The sequence below is a fragment of the Marmota flaviventris genome, chromosome 15, assembly GCF_047511675.1.
Source record: "Marmota flaviventris isolate mMarFla1 chromosome 15, mMarFla1.hap1, whole genome shotgun sequence".
Lineage (NCBI taxonomy): Eukaryota > Metazoa > Chordata > Mammalia > Rodentia > Sciuridae > Marmota > Marmota flaviventris.
In genome coordinates this window covers 4,685,456-4,707,224 of record NC_092512.1, presented here as the reverse complement: position 1 = coordinate 4,707,224, position 21,769 = coordinate 4,685,456, and the positions used below count along the sequence as shown (strand labels likewise).

At 49.9% G+C, this 21,769-nt stretch overlaps 1 protein-coding gene across 1 annotated transcript in view; it reads right to left on the bottom strand.

Annotated features, from left to right (window-relative positions):
* Col22a1 (collagen type XXII alpha 1 chain) overlaps positions 1–21,769 on the bottom strand; it is a 208,304-nt gene that overhangs the window by 63,135 nt on the left and 123,400 nt on the right. The window contains exons 35-41 of the mRNA XM_071602419.1: positions 21,208–21,261; positions 19,677–19,730; positions 16,918–17,022; positions 15,796–15,840; positions 9,107–9,184; positions 1,930–1,965; positions 470–523 (exon numbers count right to left, since the gene is read on the bottom strand). Of these exons, the coding sequence (XP_071458520.1) occupies positions 470–523; positions 1,930–1,965; positions 9,107–9,184; positions 15,796–15,840; positions 16,918–17,022; positions 19,677–19,730; positions 21,208–21,261 (426 nt within the window). The remainder of the gene's footprint in view (positions 1–469; positions 524–1,929; positions 1,966–9,106; positions 9,185–15,795; positions 15,841–16,917; positions 17,023–19,676; positions 19,731–21,207; positions 21,262–21,769) is intronic.

Here is a 21,769-nt window from a genome sequence, read left to right as displayed (position 1 = left end):
CCCTTGGAGCCCAGATCTATCTGAGCAAAAGACAGATAACAAATGTAAGAGGATGCTACTGTCACAAAGTAGGAAGTGACACATCCTCAGGTACACAGACACACCTGTGAGGTCCCCTCGAAGGGAAAGGGCCATTCCAGGGGAGGGTCAGGAAGAAGTCCAAAGAAGGTAGTACCCAATCTAAGCAGAACTGTCTGGCCAGCTCTATAAGAAATTGGCCAAGAAATTGGAGACAGTTCTGCAGGAGACCTGGGAGCACAAACATGAGAAAGAAAACTGGACAACACAAAACTATAAGCCACAAACATAAGAGCAAAGGACTATAAATAAAGACCTTGGGATTTCTAGAAATCCTGACTGAGCTACCAAGCTGGCCACATGGTTAAAGGAGGCCAGGAAAGGGTGGAAGATGGATGTCCAGGGGCCTCTAAAAGCCTTGACTAAGCCCATGGCATTTCTCTTTACTTACATCCTGGCCAGCTGGTCCCTGTGGGCCGGGAAATCCAGGTAAGCCTCGCAATCCCTGATGAAAAGAAGAGAAAACATCTCAAAGTGTAAGCAAATAAGGCCCCACTTTGCTTGGCATTAGTCAGCTCTCATCACACAAATAGCCTGTTGGCATCTCAAATGCATGTGCCAAAAGCACCCTGCTCAGCTCATGTGGAGATGGAAGTGTTCCACACACAGGATTCTCAGGAAATCCTACACTCTGAGCCTGAAGACCCATGCCTGCTTTGTAGGCTCCTTTTCTAAGTGGAAAGGACAGCTCCTTGGGTGAGCCAGGCCTGAGTGTGAATCCCAGCTCTCCCCTATGTATCCTGTGAATAACCAGCCCTGGGGATCTTAATTAGCTGAACAAATGTCTTGGTGCCTAGCATAATGCTCTGTCCACATGACATTCCCCACTTCTAACAAGAAAGGCCATCCCATTCCATTTAAAATTTCTGAACAGCATCAGAAAACTGTACAGATATCTTTTATTATGGATCTCATTTCCCATAATACTTTTCCCTAAATAGATCAGCAAATGGAAATCAGCTCTTCCTACCAGCAAGACTTACACTACCTGCTGCTCAGGAGCTAACCCTGCCTCTTCCAGGGCCTCCACAGGCCTCCCCTTACACTCAAGCCCTCATAGAGCCCCATATTCCTTACCTCTACTTTGCAACAGCTTGCTCTAGAATGGCATGCCTATCAATTAATAAACCTGAACCTCAATGTCTTCGTCTATAAAAAATGGGAATAAAAATCCCTGTCCTTCTCAATCACAGAAATCATATGAATGAACAACATTTAAAATGTGTGTACATGACCAAAGGTGCAATATCATCCCAGGTGTGAAAAGACAGCTCCTCTTCTAAAGAGTGAGTTGACAATTCTCATTTACCTGGAAATGCAGGCACAACCACAGGGTCAATGGTTGCTGCTTATGAGGACAGGTGCTTCCTGGGGGCTCTCAGTTGCTTTAAGCATAAAATAAGCCCATCATTTCTGCCCCTAGCTCAGGGGTCTGCCTCACCCATGCTGCAGCCTCAGAGACACCCCCCTCATGTGTTCCTGGACCTGTGACTGGAGGGGAGTGAAGCCAGAAGCCAGAATTCAAAATCCGTTCCTTTGGCAATTTGATGAAATTAATTAAACGGTGGACATCCTTCTGTGATGAAGAGGAGCCAAGGAGCAAAGCCAGCCTCATTTGCCCAACTGAAAATAGGCATGATGGATTAGATGACCCAGCCCCTTCCACTCAATCCACGTCCATCCCATCCCATCCCACAGGCCAGTGCTCGTATTTTGGAGAGTCTGCACCATTTAATGTTAGGAATTTTCTGGAACTACTTTAGTTTTTGGTGCCTATCATTTAAAATTGTTTTGATTAAAGCAGAATTCCTCTCGTGGAAACCCAGCCCTTTATTTGAAAGCATACTGTACCGGGGGCCCTTTGTCTCCTGGTGGTCCGGAAGGGCCCTAACAAACAAACAAACAACAAATTAGTGAGCAAGTAGGAAGGAAACACTCCTTAACACTGCCCTGGGTTTTGTCTAACCTGGTCTCAGACTGTCCTAGAAGGGGTCACTGGAGTCTTCAGGCCACACTGCTACAAGCTCTCGCCCCTGCCCACACAAAAATTCTGCCCCCCCGAAGTTCCCTGGAACCTTCTCCATTTGCCCCAAACTCTTGCCACTCCATCATCATTCCCACGTGGCTCCTGACACTTGGCCCCACCTCTACTCCATCACCCTGGTGTGGGGTGGGACCCAGCAGCCCTGGCTTCCCCACACTGCACCCCTTGGAAAAGGACTAGCTCTTCCCACTCAGGATGAGGCACACTAAGGGCAGACTTGAGACCCTGGTGGACCATCCATGTGATACGGTTTGGATGTGAAGTGTCTCCCAAAAGCTCACGTGTGAGACAATGCAAGAAGGTTTAGAGGAGAAATGATTGGGTTATGAGAGCCTTAACCCAGTCAGTGAATTAATCCCCTGAGAGGGATCATCTGAGTGGTAACTAAAGGCAGGTAGGGTGTGGCTGGAGGAGGTGGGTCCCTGGAGGCATGCATTTGGAGTATATATTTTGTATCTGGAAGTGGAAGTGGAGTCTCTCTCTGTGCTTTCTAAACATCATGTGAGCTGCTTCCCTTCACCCCACTCTTCCACCATGATATTCAGCCTCACCTTGAGCCAGAATGGAGCCAGCCTACGGACCAAGACCTTTGAAACCCTGAGCCCTCAAATCAACTTCTCCTCCTCTATAATTGTTCTGGTCAGGTCTTATAGTCATAGCAATGAAAAATCTGACTAAAACACCAGGACTTGCAGGAGCAGGTCTCAGTGCTATGGATAGAGAAACTGAAGCTAAAACCCATTAAGAACCTTAGCCAAAGTCAAGCAGGTGAAATATTGGACTCAGAGGGGCACTCGTGGTCTATGTAACTCAGAGGGCATGGGTCCCTCCGCCACGCGAGGGCTCTGTCAAGTTGGTCTTGGGTGCCCACAGACCAACACACAAGCATCCAAACTGTTCTACTGTGGAATGGTTCCCACCACGGCTGCCTACATATACTTCAAGAAAAAGGGGCAGGGGACAGCTGGCTGCTGGCCTGGGAAAGCTGCCAAGTCATTTTAGCATCACTCCTTGTTTTCCAATTAAATTCCATGATCTACCTCAAGCATTTAAATTGTTCATTATACTAGGATCCACATTTCCTTTCTGATGTCAATTAATACAAAATCTGTTCAGAAGAACAGATTTTCTGTCCAGCGGTCTTCATTGCAGGTCTTGGCCTTCCCATAGCCATTCTGTCTGTCTCCTTTTAAGAAATATGAGAGCATGCAGAGGAGGATTCAGGAGTAAATATGGACACCAGAAGACCCCCTAATGAGCACCTAATGGGATCTGGAGCCTGAGTACGTCTTTGGTAATGACAGCTCTCTTTTCCAGAATTACGTCCTCCAATGTGTTTGTTCAAGAGCCACTTTACCTAACACTCCAAATTTCAGCCTTTGATACCACTTTTCACCAGAAAGAACTGCTACTCCTTGAACAAAAGACTGACCAGAGATCTGGACAAAGAATGTACACAGCAAGCCTAGAACGCCTTGTCATTTCAGATGGCAAGGCCATTATCAAAGACTGCCAGGTTTGTGTCAGAAGCACTCAGGGTCAACTTGAATAGACTCCCACTGGCATAAGATAAAATAAGTTGATCATCAAAAGGAAGAATAATCGCAACATGTAAGTTTAAAATTATGAGTCCAAAATTCTGCTTAACAAACAAACATCTCTCTGCTCACCTTTGCAAAAAGTCAGAGCATCAAGTCATTATTTGCAAACAATCAGTGGAAAGGCTTGAGCATGACTTGTTCCCTTCCATGTGAGGTGTCCACAGGGTACACAGGGCAGTTGAGGGGGGTCTCTCTCTACAGAAGTATTCCAGCTAATGAAGCAAGAGGCATTGATAGAAGTATAAGGGCACCAATTTGCAGCCCTTGATGTGCTAACTGATGAAGGCATTGGACAGCCAAGGGCACAAACATAACAAAAAGGGGCTCCACCAGACATCCTGCACTTCCCCATGGCAGAGCACATGTGAAGTGCCACCAGAGACATCAGACCTGAACCTGATCTAGCCTCCAGACCTGAGCACCAAATGATCAGAAGCACAGGGACAGAGGGACAGGAGAACTGCAGCAGCAGCAGCAGCCCCACTCTGTGGGAAGCACCGTAAGACCAAAGAATAAACCTGATTTCATCAGCAGATGAATTTCAAACGGAATCCAAAAGAATGGAGGCAAATCTAGAAATTAGTCAAAGACCAACCAATTGCTACGTGTTTACTTCTTGGCTGTTGATTCAAAGAAGAGAAAACTGCCAGAGTGCGGCATTTGTGAAACAATTAGAAGTCTAAACACTGGCTGGAGGCTCGATGGTGTTATGAAGCGATCTTGGGATACGTGATAATGACTCAGGTGTGATAATGCAAACAGGTGAATAAGACAAGTGAATTTTTAAAAATGTGGCTGACATATAAGTCAATATTTCAGGAGTAAATATGGACACCAGAAGACCCCAGCATAGGTGATGATTGACACGTACATTAAACCCCTCATTCCTGTCCCCCACTGCAACAGTGGTGTTATGGAATCTGAGTTCCCCCAAAGCCTCATGTGTTGGAGGCTGGGTCCTCATGCAGCAATGTTCAGAGGTGGGGTTTGAGGAAGAGATGGACCATGAGGGCTCTAGCCTCATCAGTGGGCTCAGCCATTGATGAGCCCATAATTTAATGAACTATTGGGAGGTGGTGAACTTAGGAGCAGGAAGGGCACCATAGTTAGAGGACTTAGGTCTCTGGGCTGTATCCCTGGAGGGCATGTCTGGTCCCCAGTCCCTTCCTCTCTCACTCCTGCCTCGTGATTGCTCCTCCCACTCTCACACCATGACTCTCCACCCCACCATAGGCCCAGAAATGATGGAGCCAGCCGACCATGGCCTGAAACCTCAGAAACCATGAAGCCAAAATAAATCTCTCCTCCTTTGATCTTCTCAGATATTTTGTCATCATGACAAAAAGCTACTAACAAGTGAGTAAGGGCATTTGTTCCGTTAGAATGCTGGGATCCACCTTCACGCTACCATCTCCCCAGTGTGCCCTCATGAAGGGGTTTCATGTCCCCTCTTCTCCTCATTTGTAAGAGGAAAGGAACCTGGAGTCGGTCTGGTGGGGTTGCTGGGAGGACGAACTGAGAGGTGCCTGTGAGATGAAGCATTTCTAGGCACCCGTTCACTCCCTGCAATTAGCCAGCGGAGGTTGGTTGCTTATCGGTCTTACTCTTTGTTTTAGTGGCTGCCATCTCTATCATGATTGAGTCATTCCTTGAAAAGCAGAGGAGTGCAGAAAGCAAACCCTTTGGTCAGGCACCTGAAATGCTTTCCTGCACATAACTGGTTTGTGAGCTTCTTGGTGCCTCAGGCTATCAGACCACTGGAGGGGGGTAAGCCTGACCTGGTGCATGGGTTCCCAGCATCTAGGCTGAATAAGGCATCCATACGACCAGCTTCAGTCACTTCAGGCTGCGAAGGTTGAGAAAGATATAGGGGGGAAGAGGATCCTTCTGATATCACATGAGCCAAGGCAGGGAGCCCAGTGTTATCACCAAGAGCATCAGGTTGTAACCCTCCCCGTTCCCCTGATGATACTGAAGAAATCACTGTCACCTTATCATGAGGAAACTGGGACAGGGCGGAAGGAAGGGATCCAAGGTTGTGGGCTGTCAGTGGGAGCCTGGTCCCTGCAGAGTCCTAGCCCCTGCTGTCACCGAGGCCCATCAGTACTTTGACCCTCTCACAGCCTGAGCAAGCTATTTTTTTAGCATCTCAAACCTTGCTAAAGGAAGATCAGAGACAACCTGAAGATTAAAGGGATCTTTCTTGTTTGTGAATGTTTTGAAGCAGTAAGACAAAACCCCAAACACCTGCCTCGCCACACCTCCTCCTGTCTACTGATGAAGCAGAGGTTGGCAGACAGAGTTCTGGAGCCCCTGCCAGGGCAGCACTGTCCCTGGATGCCAAAGGCCTGGACCATGACTTTAGGGGAGGCAGAAAGTAGAGACTGACCTACAGCCAGATCTGCACTTCATGTGCTTTCTCTGGGGAACTGAATGAGCAAGTCTGTCTGTCCTCCTGAGGCCCCAAAACAAGATGCCACAGAGGCACGAGGACTGGCTTCGGGGGGTATGGAAAGTATGTCGGCACGAAATCCTACTCCTGAACCAGCTGACCCTGACTAGCCACTGGACCTTCTGAATCTTGAAATGCTTACTGAAGAAGAGTGACGTCCAGAGATGTCATCCCCCTACCCCCATATTCCCTGGACACACCAACCCTGGCAGCTCCCTGCTGCAGACACCTGTCCAAGGGCTTGCTTTGCAACACAAGACTGTAGAGTCCAAGCAGGGGGAAGACTGAGTTCCTGGGAAAACAGGTGTTAGAACACTAACACCCAGCTTCAATGCTCCTTCTGCAGAAAGACTTCTACACTGTACCCTGTGATCACCCCGGGTCAATGGAGTGAGTTGAGTCCCAGGATCCCACAGGGGCCACCGCTCACTAACATGTGCTCCCTGGTCTCTCTTCCTTTTTCTCTCTCACTTTGTCACTAATAGTGATTTCTGGGATCGCTTCCCAAATAAATTCCTTGCTCTTGGGACCCTAGCCTCAGCCAAAGGGCACCATCAGCTCCCACGAGACTGAATGAGGTGGTGAATGTGATGCTCGAAGCCCATAAGAGAGACTGCTCAGAAAGGGCACTGTTCTTGTAAAGGGGTAGCAGCATCCCCAATGACCTTGACACACTCCTCCCTCACTCCTCCACACACCTCCTCTCAGCATGTCCTGGAACCCTTAGTGCAGATCCCAGATTAGCAGCAACCTTGGCTGGAGGCCAAAGACAAGATTTATGATGATTCAATAAGGTTTCATGCACCACGGAAGCTTTTAATAAATCTAAGTGGTAGGAAGACACTAAACACTTGATTTACAGCCTCTGGGTTGGAGCAAGCCAATTATTTTTCAGGTGGACACACTTATGTGGGGACATACTTCATGGGTGGCTTTTGCTGGCTCTTAAATGGGAGGTAGGTGAATTGCATCCAGCCCTGCTGGCTGGCTTTCTGATTTGGGTACAGTGACTCCCTGAGGAGTGCCCTGGACACACAGACCCTGTTACCTAAGGGAGTGTGCCACCTCCAGGTCTCAGACTCCCAGTTTCCCTCTCAGTCCCTTCTCTATCCTAAAGGGTAATCCCCATGTCCAACAGAACCCTCACTGCAGGGGAAGGGGACCCCCCCAACTGAGGATTTTAGAAATAAGAAAGTCTGGGCTAACCTTCTTCTTCACTGCACCTTTAGTCACATCGAACCTTTCAGTTATCAGAGATGGAAAAACACAGTCCAAGACAAAGATGAAACCAGTGAAATAAAGTGAAATGAATGAAGTATTCATTGGAAATTCTAGCTAAGAATTTCTTTTAAGAAAAGAGACCAAAGTAAACATTCCCAAGGATCTTCCCATGGTGTTCAGGGACATGCAGGAAAACAGAGTCCCCTGTTCTCCTACCACCTTGAAAGGAACCCTCATTGCTAGTGGGTGGGAGTAGCAGTGGGTGCTCCAGCCTGGCGGGAGGCAATGGGACCTGCTTTAGAGTGGGTGGGCAGGAGAGGGAGGGGCCAGGAGAACTTGGGGGAGGCATCAAGAAGCCCCAGATGACTCTAGGCTGTATGAAGACCTCAGGGAAAATGAGAGGGAACTTTCTTACAAGTGACCTTGTGGGAGATAAATTGGATTTCTCTTCTTCTTTGAGATCAAATATGAAGAATGGCATACTTTGAATATCATTGGTTGTGTTCCGAAATCCTTACATGCAAAAGCATGCAGAGACTGGGCTCTGTGCTCTAGTTATATCCCAGTCATGCTTAACAGGGGCACAGTTAGATTGTGCATCTGGGTCAAAATAATAATACCAACAACATGAATGGGTAGGTAGTTTGGATATTACAAGACTTAGTGAGGACTCTCTTTTAAATAATAGTAAGTCATGACTGTCAAGAAAAAATAAATAAATGCAATTTGAAGGTGCAGCAATATGGTGTCTTTAGCAAAGAAAGGACTGAAGAGAAAATAAGACCTCGAGAGAAAACTGTCTTTCCAAAGGCTGTCATTCAGTGGAGGGAGGAAGGAAAGCTGTGTTCTGCAGCACAAAGGGAAGATTAAGAAGCAATGGACAGGATACAGAGCACCCCCATCCTCTTCTCTTTGAGAAGAGACTTCTACTAAATATACCTGTTTTCCACGGAAAAACATTTCTCAATTCCAGAGCCAGGTGCACAGGCCTTGGAAAAAGTGTGTTTTCTTTCTCTCAACGCCTTCAGGGGGCTTGATGAGGACATGGAGAGCAATCCTCAAACTGGATGAGGGCCTGGACTTCCTGGACCCCACGAGCCCTCAAAACTCAAAGGCTTCATCGATTCCTAAAGCGCCACCTCTGGGGACTTACGCACTCACACCCAGCAGACCCGCAGGAAAAGATTCCTTAAAACCAACACTAGGAGGACCACATCGTGGCTTTGGTTTTGAAGATGCTCTTTCATTTGTGTTTTCAGCTGTACTAATTAGAGGAAGCAGGGTAATTAGTTCATTTTGGGGTTTGGGGCCTGAAATACCTGAACGCACATCGTTTTCCTGTTCCAGACCCCTTCTCCAACCAGACTAACGTCGCAGGCAGGCTATGATTTAAGATTCTCAGAGTTTGTCCCATGAGTCTTTGTTTTCACTTTTTACATTTTAGTGAGATTTATCTTCCCTTCTTTGAATCAGACAGGTCTTGATCTCTCCAAAAGCTGCATCCTCATCATTCCCACAACAAGTACCCCTAGTCTTCCACCTATGTCAGCCGTGGGTGTAGACCTTCCACCCCAATAGACCAGTGGCTCACTACCATGCTAGCCGGAGCAGCGGTGTCCCTACAGGGAGGCCCAGGCCGCACACTCTATGGGAGCCAGCAGGGAAAGGCTGGTGGCCTCGAGAGCAAGGACATGCTGGGTAAGAACTCACAGGAGGGCCAGCAACCCCGATGCCTGGGTCACCACGACTACCAGGAGAGCCAGGGATCCCAGGTGCTCCTCGGTCCCCCTAGAAAGAAAGAAAAATAAGATTGAGAGGTCAGTGCCAGAAGGAGAGGTCCCGGGTACAGGATGACCACGCTCCTCCAGGGGTCCTGACTTCCACTCCATAGCATCCTCTCCCACCGCCAGGCCTCCATGGGCCACTGCTCGGCTCCCAGGAGGAGGTCCAGCACCACATGGACCACAGCAATGACTGTGGTCATGTACTTTCCAAGGATGACAGGTCCCCAACCTTGACCATGGTTCTAAAAGTGATCACAGCACTATGATCCTCCCGCAGTGGTGACCGCAGTTCCAATCTATGACTCCATCCCAACCACACAGACACCCACATCTCAACTCCGAGCCTAAATCACTGGTAAACGGATTCATCAGTCCATCGAGGTTTATTGACACCTACATTTTGTGAGTCACTTTTCTGAGTGTAGCAAGCCAGGCCTCTTCCACAACCTTGGCCTCCTCAGTCTTTGGAAGTAAGTGCTGATACAGTTCCAAGACAGCAAGCCCTGATCGGGGCCAACACAGGCTCTTTGCAGTCCTTGGTCCTCCCATTTGTATTCATTCACACGTTTATTGCATCACTGTTAACAAGTCTGTTTGGGGTGCTTCTAACTGAAAGTAAAGTAAATGTTGAGACATGGAGCGTGCGTATTACTACCTCTCCATAATTCAAACTAAATTTGATCCCAAAGGCACAGGGCCCAACAATCTCATGCAACAGAATGTCCTCTTGTACTTATTAGGTCAGCTGGACAGCAGCCAAGCCTGAGACTGAGGTGGCAGACAGCCTTGCTCCAGCCACTTACTGTCCCTAGGATGAGCTAACTTGTCTGATGAACAGAAACATCCTCAGAGGCGGTTCTGTAGAGCTGTCCAGATAATGTGCAACCAACTGGTTCTGCAGAGAACCCAAGAATGCTGGGCAACCTATTGCTTTGCCGAGATGTATGTGTTGAAGCATTTTTTTTTAAATTCTCATGTATAAGTAGTCTATCTTCTTCTATTTTAAGGGAAAATAAAAGAGCATTCTGGACCTTTAAGATGAGGTGTGTTTCCTGCAGCAGGACTGTGGCTCAGGGACAACGCTGGTCCACTGAAACAGCCATCTAGGCTCCAAGCCCAAAGACTGACTCACTCAGAGGCTTGCTCGCTGTCAGTACCCCTGCTATGCTCTGAAGCAGAGCATTGTTTGTGGGGATGGAGAAAATAAGCCTGGCCACCTTCTCACAGAAGACAGGAACCAAGGTCCGATCCCTGGCTGGGCTCCCTTGATGCTGTTTCTTCCCCTTGTACCCCAGAGGCCCACAGGTGGCCAGGCCAGAGCCCACCAATCCCTGGACCACAGCATCCCTGGCCCACCCTCAACTCTCCCAGTAGTTCCTTCCCCAACATATTTTATTTTTCAAATTTCCAGGCTGTGCATTCTGTTTCTTCAGAATGATGTGGTGTAGCCCATTCTGGGAAGATGGGATGCTCAGGAGAGGAACTCAAATGAGCACTATGGGGAGGATGGGAAGAGGAGGGCAAGAACCAAGACCAATGTAGAAACAGGGCTCATGAACTCAGAGCAAACCTGATCCCTGCTGTGTGTCTTCAGCTCTCGCCACAGTGGACCAGGTCAAGTGGTCACTGTCATGCGACTCCAGGTCCAGGCTCAGGACAATGTCAACCTCATCCTGTGATAAGACGAACGAGGTAAGTCCGTCTCTGCGTCTTAGGACCCTCATCAAGAAAAAAGATAACACCCAGCAGAGTCCCTGCATGTCATTATGAGAGTTGTTACCTAATCACTGGACCCACCCACTGAAGCGGATTGACCATAGGCAGGAAGGGGTGGCTGGAGGACCTTAGGTCACTGAGAGCATGCTCTGGGGGTTACAGTTTGTCCCTGGCTCCTGAGCCCCTCTGCTTCCTGGCCTCCAGGAGCTGAGTGGCTTTCCCTGTCCTACACTCCCACCATCATGCTCTCCCTGACCCCAGGACCAAAGCCGTGGGTGGACGGCGGAGCACGGAGGGAACCTCTGAAACCATGAGCCAAAATACAATTCTCCTCTTTTACTGCTCTGATCATACACATGGTCCCAGGGATGCAAAGCTGTGCAACACACTCCGGATTATACTTACACATTATCACTTTACCGGCAGAGTTAGCAGATAGAAAACCAGCTAAACACATATAAATATCAGAGAAATCCATATTCTTTCACACTTGGTTTTGCTTTAGGTTTTTCAATGTGATTTTCCTAGCATTATTTTCGGTTTTCACTGGGTTCCCCTTCCCTTCCCATGGCCACGTTCCACACACCAGCTAGCTCTCACCCCTGCCAGGGAAGCCACAGCAGCACCTGGACTTGTTTTCTTCTGTGCTATTTTCTGACATCTCTGCTTCTTAGACTCACGGTGGCCTTCCCAGAGACACTCTTGCATCCGCGGTACGAGCTTCCGAACACCTACCCGTCAGCTGACCACCCAGTCATTGCATTCACACATGGCTTCCCGGTCCACTCCTCTGCTGTCTTCCTACAGATGCCTTGCACCTCTCCATCCGTCTCAACACTCCCACCGACCACGTGCCCATTTCACCCTACGACTTCTCTGTAAGGAGCTAGAACCTAGAAACTCTCCATTTCTTTGTTCATTTAACACATATTTATCAAGTACTGAAAATGAGCAAGTCTCCCTCATCATTCACACCATCTTTGAGCACAATAAGCTCTCTCCAGAGGAAGGAGTATGGGACAAAGGCCTCCCCTTCCTGGGGTTGGTGAGTAGCTGACCGTTTTTCTATACTGGGGTCAGATCTGGCTCTGCTTCTGTGTGTGGTCTGCTGTGATGCTAACAACTCCTCCAAAACTACTCCACAGCTTAATGAACAGACACTTTTAAAGGCCCTAAGAATACCGCAAAAGTCCTTAACGTTCTGCCAACAGAAGCAGGGAGGTCGATGGGCATGAAAGAAAGGGCATCTGCACGCGAATCTGTGACACAGAGTCTGGGGAAGGCATGTGTGAGAAGTCTGGGGTCCTGCACGGAGAACCACACACAGGGCAGCAGCTGTGCACCAGAAGGTCAGCTCTCTCCCGAGGAGTTCTTAGTGTCAAATATTCCTTACTTCCTCATACAGAAAAGGGACAAAGAGTCTCAGGAAAATGAAGCACTTGCCTTCACGTTATGTATCTTGTAGTGTCTGAACTGGGATTGTGCAGGAAGCCAAACCCCAGGCCTTCTGCTGGAAACAAGTGCCACTCAGGACAAGGAAAAGTGTCCTTAAGAGCCTTCTGCAATTCTAAGTAACCAGGAAGGGCCGAGGGTGTGCTGATGAGAATCCCTGCTAGCCCCCTCCTTCCCAAGGCTCACCCATTCAGCACCGGGAGAGCACCAGCAGACAGCAGAAGGCACTCACCTCTCCACCTCTCCCTCCCTTCTTCCCTTCCTTCCTCCCTGTCCCTCAATCACTCGTTCTTCAACTAATGCTATCTCCAAATTCCCGTTTTTCTTCCCAATGCATTGACTATGGAAACCATGATTTCTAAACCACATCCAATTTACAAATTTACACAATACCAACATTGGAATGGGTCACCTCTTTAAAGTCTCACCTCTTAAACAGTGGGAAACATTTGACCAAAGACAGCATGATTGATCCCGAGTCCCATGGAATTGAGCCCAGGTCAGGGTCTCCATGCTCTTTGCCCCGGGGTCTCCGCCTGCCTCTCTAACTTTCATGGATGCCTCCCTGTTCCCCTGGGGCTTTCTTCAACAGCATGCCTGCAGACTGGATACAGCCTCTCTAGGTGTCCACACAGGGCAGTCAAATAAAGATCACAAATATTTATTCAGCATGCAATGGGACTGTGTGCTGGGAGCTATTTTTATTGGCATGACATCATTGATTTCCCCCCACACTCTGCCTGAGAAAAAAGTAGCAATACTGTACGGCTCTGTGGCTGAGATTCCAATGAAACAGTCACAAAATCAAAGGAATAAAGGAGAAAAGCCCGTAAGGCTGGATACGGGATCATAAATAGTTAGAGAACCAATGTGCTGCTCGGCCCTCACTTCCTATCCTAAGAGGCCACCAGTGTCCTCTAGGCCCTACAGAGCAACCTGGGCTCTCTGCATGGCAGGGGACTTCCAACATGCTCCTCTGGTGGCTGTAAATTCCTGAGGTTCCAGAAACTGGAACTTGTCCTGCTTCCTTGTCCTGCTCATACCGACAGGGGCCCACTGCTGCAGGATACAGGGCTATTGTATACACCCCCAATTCCAGGCAAAGCTACTGCCTTCTTGTTCCTTAGAAAATAGGAGGCTGTCTTATATTTACACACATCTCACACACACACACACACACAATGAAACAATCCCAATCGGAGGAAAGCACCTTGGCATGCTGCAGTCTCAATCAGTAGGGTGTGGGGTAATGACAGCGGTCACCACTTGAACAGAGGAAAAACCATCCAGCCCAGAAGTTTAATGGAGATGCAGTAACCGTTCCTGGAGCCTCCAGCTTCCTGAGAAATGGATATTATTTCAACAAACCTTTCACATACAATTTGAAAAGCAATGCACTCCGGCTCTGCTGCTGAGATCCCCAAGACACAGCCACACAAAACAAGGAATAAGGGGAGCAAAAAGGCCCTGCGCAAGCGACCAGTCTCTGGGGCTTGGAGTAAAACTTCCCGTAACAGCATCATATTTGGATGCCGAATCTTAAAATCCTGGATGTGATGGAAGGTACAATGCCTCAGAAAAGTCTCTGTTGGCTGTAAGTGATGGGGTGGGGTGGGGGGCATGACAGGCCCCAACACTGAAGGCACATGAGAACTTTCCAAATAACTGTTTTTTGTAAACATGTTCAAGTCGGTAAGAATCATACAATTTCCAAATAACACTCACATTTGTGTAATTTTCAATGTGTATATCAGGTTAAAGCCAAAAACGTAATAAGCAGTCTAATGTTGAGCACGGACTGACCCACATTCTTTAAAGCCTGTGCCCTGAGCTGGTTAAATAATTCTCCCCGGAGGTGGCTGTTCACGGTCCAGCCCCTCCATGACCACTCTGGACCCTACCTCAGTGTCTGCCCCACGTCACTGCTTCCTTGCTTTCTTCTCTGCCAGCTGCTACAGACACATAAAATCAGGAAAAATGCCACCTCCTCCAAGAGGCCACCCGCTGTCAAACCAGACTGGGCAAGAGGCCTCCTCTGAGCTCACTGAGAGGCTAAGTCCCCCATTCCCCAGCATTCATCTGCCTTTGCTGTCTATATATCCATGTTACCTTCTGGGCCATGATCTGTTGGGGCCCCAGGAACACCTCCTGAGCACTGCTGTCCTCCCAAAGCCCACCCTGAAATCTGACCTGGGTGGGAAGCTCAGGAGACGGCAATGGATTAAATGATAAGTGCACTGGCCATTGATGCTGAAGTTAAGTACATGAACCAATGAATCATCTTGAAGGTAGCTCCAGGGTATCCTTGCTGGCTTGGGAAAGTTCCCTCAAGGACACCCTGCAGGGGAAAGTCACCTTTTTTGGATTGCAACTGCTGATGAATAGAGGAAGAGACTGCTGGTGTCCTCAGTATGCCCTTCTCCCCTTGGGTGTACAACTAGATGATACCCCCGGCCTCCCCATCAGGACTCTCACTAAGGGTTGAGGACATAAATTCTAACCTCAGGCCTGGCTCATTCCACCCACCAGTCTCCATTCTCTTTCCCCTCATCTACCCCTCTATACTGAGGATTTGGGGGAAGATGCTGAGACCCTGGAGGACCTAAGAGCTGTTGGGTTAGAACATGAGTCCCTGGATGGCTTTATGGATCCAATCTCCCACACACCAAGATGTCCCTTGGACTCAAGGTAAGGGAGCCACTGTGTTAAGCCTCGGAGATTCAGGGATCACCTAATCTAAGACCACTCAGATCTATTACTCTGCCAGTTGGAAGCCAGTGTCTCTTGATTTAATTTAGTCAGCAAGTGTTATGGTTTAGATAGGGGGTGTCCTCTAAAAGCTCATGCATGAGACAATCCAAGAACATTCAGAGGTGAAATGATCAGATTATGAGAGCCCTGACCCAACCAGTGAATTGATCCTCTGATGGGGTGAACTAAGGGGTAACTGAAGGCAGGTTAGGGTGTGGCTGGAGCAGGTAGGTCACCAGGGCTGTGTCTCTGGGGGTGGATATTTTGTCCTTTATTAGCACAATTCTCTCTCTGCTTCCCGGCTGCCATCTCCAGAGCTGCTTTCCTGCCGTGCCTTCTGCCATGACGTTCTGCGTCCCCCTCAGGCCCAGAGCTGTGGAGTGGGCTGTCTATGGACTGCACCTCTAAAACTGTCTGTGACCCAAAATAAACGTTTCCTCTTCTAAGTTGTTCCTGTTGGATGTTTTGGTACAGTGACCAGAAAGCTGACTAAAACAGCAAGTATTTATTAAGCACTGACTGTGCAGCCACTGCTTCAAGGTAACAGTCACAGGTTGTAGAACCTTTAGTCAAAAGGAAGGTGACAAGCAGCAAAATGTGGGGGTGAGCAGAGGTGACCGAGTTGCTTGTGACAAGCTCCTGGGCCCTTTGTACGTGCAACCTGTGGGTATAGTTTGCAGTCAAGCACTTACTCACCTTGGTCCCTGGGGGTCCAGGTGCTCCAGGTGATCCACGCAGACCCTGAGAGAATGAGCAGAACAAGAGCATTAGGCTGCTGCTCTCACAGCTGAATGGCAGTCACAATCGACTTCTGGAAGTATCAGCTGGAAGAGCCAGAGGGGACCAGGAAGCCCCTGGACGGCTGTGGGCCAGGGGTACTGGTCTACACGACCGTTTCCCCTCAGTCCCCAAAACCTAAGGACACAGACTGACCGTCTCTGTGTCCTCAGGACCTGGCCCTGCCTGGCACGCAGGCCACACTGTGCTGCACTGGCCACGGAAGCGCAGACCACCCTCATCTGTGATTCTGCTTCCCAGGATTTCAGTTACCTGTGGTTCAGCCACAGTCTGAAAACATAGAATAGGAAATTCCAGAAACAAACAATTTATCAGCTTCAGATAACTTATTGCAGTGGATCGTTTTTATTTTTCTATTTTATTATCATTGTTAAATCTCTTACTTGACTGAATTTGTAAATACATCTTTATCCTAAATATGGATGGAGAGGGAAGCAGCATGTAATGTATGAACAGAGGGAATTTCACTCCCCTGTGAAGACACAGATGCTGGCTCCTTCTGCTGCGATAGGGTCCTTCTGAAGTCATGAGGGGGCTCCGGGGTCTCAGAAGGAGATGAGCCTGTGAGATCCCTGCCTCGTCCTTTCTCCCTTTTAAAGGCTTTCCTTACCCTAGAGCTTCCCTTCTGGGAGACAGAACCTTTGAAATGATTAATTTTCCTCTATCTTCCTCTACAGCTGGCTTTGAATAAAGCCCATTTTACTACCAAGTTGACTGGAAATATTTTTAGAGCAGGGAGACTCATGGCCCAGCCTCTTCCTCCCCCTGCGGTATCAGAGCTGCCCAGTGACATGCAGGATTTAGCTCTCTGTGGTCTTGGGCGTCTGTGGTGGCCTTGGAGTGTATCTCGCCTGGTGGACAGCTATTTGCCCACAGACCGCCCCTTCCCAGCCGGCCGAAGCGCACTAGCTGTGATTCTGTTTCTGTCAAGTGTAGCGGTGAGTCTGGTATTTTCTTTTCCCTTTTCCAATTTTACCTGGTTCCCCAGGCACAGAATCCCAACCCCGACCTGCCACTCACCGGCTCGCCATCTGTCCCTTTTCCAGGTGGCCCAGGGAGCCCAGGAGCACCAGGATCGCCCCTGGGGCCAGCAGGTCCTGGGCTTCCTTCTTCCCCTGCTGTTCCCTGGAGAGAAAATAGGACCATTTTCCAGACCAGTGTAACACAGAGCTCAGCTCTTCCATGGTGGACCACCTTGAGTGGGTGGTAGGTCCCCAGGGCTCCCTGACAGTTTAGAAGCCTGTCCAGCTAGGACTCAGACACACTGACTGTACCAGGGGTGTTATAGTTGGATCTGTACGCCCTTCACATGTGGAAGCCCTAACCCCCTACCTCGATGTGGAAATACCGTATCTGCAGATGTGATTAGTGAAGTTAGGATGAGGTCAAGTTGGACTCATGCAAGTGACAGGTGTCCTTTGAGACACTTGGACACAGCAGGGGAAGGGACCTTGTAAAGACCCAGGAAAAATATGGATGGCAGTCAGCCAAGCAGAGAACCTGGGACAGATCCTTCCCCCACAGCCTGCAGAGGGAGCCAACCCTGCCCCTACTTGGACTTAGGACTTCCGGGCTCCAGAGCTAAGAGACCATAACTCTCTGTGGTTTAGGTCACTTAGTCTGTGATCCCTTGTGAAGGCGGCCCCAGCTAGTTAATACAGCGTGGAACACAGAAACGGAGGGTCATCAGGGCTACCATGCAACCATCCACCCAGTGTGGGGAACACCAGTGGGTCTCAAAGAGGAGCCCCAGCAGCAACGGGGAGCTCAGCCTCCACCAGACAGTTCAGTCACACTACACGGCATCTCTTCACCTCAGTGACAGCCTGTCTGATGTCTTCCCCAAATATGACACTCAACCTTCTCCCTGGAGCGCTGAAGACAAAATCGAATCCCTGTTCACATGAGAAGTCTGTAACAGGATGAATGGAGTTCAAGGCTCCAAAGGGACAGGGAGCCAGGATCTGCCGGGGAAGCTGGCCTTGAGCTTGCTCATCTTTCCTGACCTCAAAGCTGTGAGCAGCCCCCTACGTGGAACTTGAGTCAAACCCCATGAACCAGAGGGATGCCTTTTCCTGGAGGGAGCTCCCTGCTAAGTGGCAGTCGCAGGGTCTCCAGACATTTCTGATGTAGAAGAGGTGAGGTAATCCAGCCCAGGACAGCAAAAGCAAGATAGAACAGGTCTCCCCAGCAAGATCAGCGTCCTCAGCCCCAGACCAGCCACTGGACGTGGGGAGAGAGGCGCACAGTGTGACGTCAGGGAATTTTACCACTTTGCAGAGCACAGGAGGCTTCCTTCCAAATACAGTCCAGGGCCCTCTCCTAGCCCTCAGCCTGGGCTTGCGCTTAGCCAAGGAAAGGTGTTTGGCTCCCCCTACAGGTTGAACGCACCAACAGCACATTGACTTTTCTGGCTTTTTAAGCTAGACTAGACCTCATAAAACAGACCCTTAGCATCTTGGTTAAGGTTTACCCTTCTAGGTTGTCAACGCCCTACTTATAATGCGGGGCCCCTCAGACATGGCGCATTCAAGAAATACCAGCAAGAGCTGTGCTTTCCCTTGCTTAATCTGGGTGCTTTTATTACTGCAAAGATGGTACTATCTCCCCCTCCTCTAAACTGTTAGCACTTGCATCACATAAGGGTAATTTCTGGGCTCATGATCAACTAACACTTCAAGAACCCATGTTTTTTTCTAAATTACTTGATTATTTTTACCTGTAAGAAATCACTTTGTCTCTTAAACACATATTTCAAAACTAAGTCAAAAACACATTTTAAAACTAAGCCAAAAAGCAAATTATACCTACTAGTTATATTTCACAAAAATGGAAAGTATCAAGTGAATGTTCAGAAAAGGTTCCAGGAAAATTGGGCTGGAAGGATCTGGCACTTGTGTTCTGGGAGAGGCCTTGGCCAGGGTGCATCCCAAGGGAAGCCACAGCACACTGGGCACCTGCCGTGGCTGTGAGTGCCACCTGCTGGCCCAGAGAGGGCAGGGCACAACTATCTTCCCGCACCACCTGTTCAGGGCTGAGCCCTTTGCACGTGCCCCGACCCCCCTCCCCAGTTGCCCAGCTGGTCTGCACAGTGTGGGATCAACGCAGCTGCCAGCACCTGTTCACACTTCACAGCTGAGCAGTTCAGGTGTGAGGAGGGGGCCTGCGTTTGTCTCTCAGTCCTGGCATCACTGACATTCAGGGTGGATGATTCTTGGGTGTGTACGGGGGAAATGTCCTGTGCATGGTGGAATTTTTAGTGGGAATCCCTGGTCTCTAGCTACCAGGTTCCAGTCTTTCTTGGCCCCCGTGCTGCCCATCAGACATGTCGGGAAGACTGGTAGGAGCAGCACCCAGTTGGGAGCTGCCATTCAACCCAGGTCTAAAGCCCATGTGTCACCTGAGTCATCCAAGCGCTGGCTCAGCATGGCCAGTCAGCCTCAGATAGCCCTACAGTGCTCGGTCAGAGGAAGACGCAGTCGAGGTGCACAGTGGCTGTGCTGGGGCGTGGAGTGACGAGAAAGCCGGATTTGGAGTTGGACTGATCTAGCTTTGCAGCCTAACAGTGAGGAGATGTAGGGTGAAGCGATCAACTGCCCAGAGTCTCAGTCTCCACATTTGTCAAATGGGCATCGATCTGATTCATGGGTCTCTTGTAAGAACTGAATGAGGTGAAGTGGTGGCACAGGACCCTTCCCCTCAAAGCGCCCTCTGATTCCTGGCTCCTAGACCAGGCCTGGGACGCACATGCTGGTGTGTTGAGACTGCCTTGGTCTTACCTTCTCACCACGCTCCCCATCTTTCCCAGGGGGACCTCTGAGGCCAGTGGAGCCCTGAAGAAAGGACAGGTATTCACATGGTGAATTGCTTGACAGCTTGTGGTCCCCAGCGAAGGGTATCTGGGTCCCACTTGAGCTCTGTCCCACCTTCCCCTGCTGTTTACATTCCCCAAGGCCCGTCTCCTCCCCTGAGTCTGACCATGCGCCTTCCACACCAGAGCTCTTAAGAGCAGGCCTGGTCTGCACAGGGCTCTGCTCTGCTCGGGGCAGTGAGCTTTTGGAGGACAGGCCTTAGTAGAGTGATCACCAAAGAAGACACAGATGACCCAAAGAACACAAGCTCAGCACTAGAGACGACAGTGCCATGGAGTCCTCCATAAGTTTACTTTGAAACAAAATTGAAAGCGTTTTGACAGGCATTCCAGAGAAGTAGAGGGGTGAAGAAGCGGAGGGGTGGGCAGCTAGAAACATGAGAGCCACTGGAGCGAGTCCTGCAGGGGCCTCTGGGAGCCCACCCAGGAGCCGCTCCACCTCGGCAAAGAGGCTGGGTGGCTCACACGCCCGTCCGCTCAAGGCTGCTTCTGGGGGTGCTACTGCCACCTGTCATGTGGCTGGTGATGTGCCCTGTAGGGGCGAAGGAGAGCAGAGCTGCAGACTCCAGATGGGCGTGTGAGCTGAGGGAAGGGTAAGCTGCTGTGGTGATGTCCCCGGAGCAGCCATGCAACCCCTTACGACGCGCCTCAATCTCCTGGGCCTCAGCTTCCTCCCGTGTAAAATGGAGCCCGTGATAACATCCGCCTAACAGGGTTACTGTGAGCATGAAACGAGCTGACACATGTCTGCCCCAGGAGCAGGCCTAGAACAGAGGAACGCTGGGATTCATCCCCTGCACTGTGATGACTGACACCTGTGAAGGTCTGATGAATGGACAGAACTGACCTGAGTCTATGGCAGAGGGTAAATTCTCTGCAGCCCTTGACTAGATCTACGGAGTGTTCTGTTAAATGCTGGAATCTAAATCAGTGTTTACGGTGAATCTTAAAGCCAGTCCATTAGCAGACCAGTCCGTGGAGCATCATGAGAGAGGTGGGATCAGAAGGGCAGTGAGATGGGACCCTAATAGAGATCAGCAAGCCCCACTGCCTCCATTGTACAAGGATCAGCTCGCCAAGGTCTCAAAGCTGTCTGTGGAAGCTGGGATTGGAATCCAGGTCCCTAGAGCCAGTCAGGGAGCCTGTGACTCCTTTAGGTTCATTTTACTTCTTCTGTGATGTTGATTCCAACATCAGCAAAATGCAGACGCTTTCTGCACTTAGAACAGCTTTGTGAACCACTGGAGGCTGAGGCCAGACCTCGAGTCTGAGGTGTGTTCTTTCTGGGTGACCTTTGCCAGGACATCCGTGTCCCCACCTGTGAGTGGGGGTAACGAGGCCCACACCTCTGGGTGTCAGGGAAGGTAGGTAAGTAGATGTGGTGGAAGGCCCTGCAGGCCACGCCCACTGCCTGTCCCCACCCTCTCCTGATTACTCACCGCGCTTCCAGGGGGTCCACTGGGACCTGGGGGCCCGACAGGTCCAGGAGCACCCTATTCAGAGACAGTAGCAGTTTAGAAACACCCAAGGAAGCAAAGGCAAACAGCTATCCAGGCCACTCTCCAGTGCTGCCCACCCCACCAGGCTCCAGTTTACCACGTCCTCCCCGGCAGGGCTGTGGCTCCCGACCTGCCGGCAGGCAGCGGACAGAGTGTGGGAGGGGCAGGAGGGCAGAGGACTCTGGCAGTTCCTTCAGCCCAGGCACAGAGTCGGGTGGGGCATATGGAGGGCAGGGATGGGCAGGGGAAGAAGCCCCACCACACACGAGGGTCTTAGTGAGGTGGCTTTCAGCCTAAGCATGAGGAAAGGAGTTGCTGAGGAGGGAACAGACTGCTCCTTCCTGAGCTGCAGAGGACAGGCTCTGGGTAAGGAAGGTCAGCCAAAGGGCGTGGACAAGACCTGAAGGCCACAGAGACAAGGGGGTCTGAGCGTGGTTTGGACAGGGAGGGCATTCATGGAGAATGTGCAGAGAGCAAGGACCAGCTTATGATCAACTGCTGG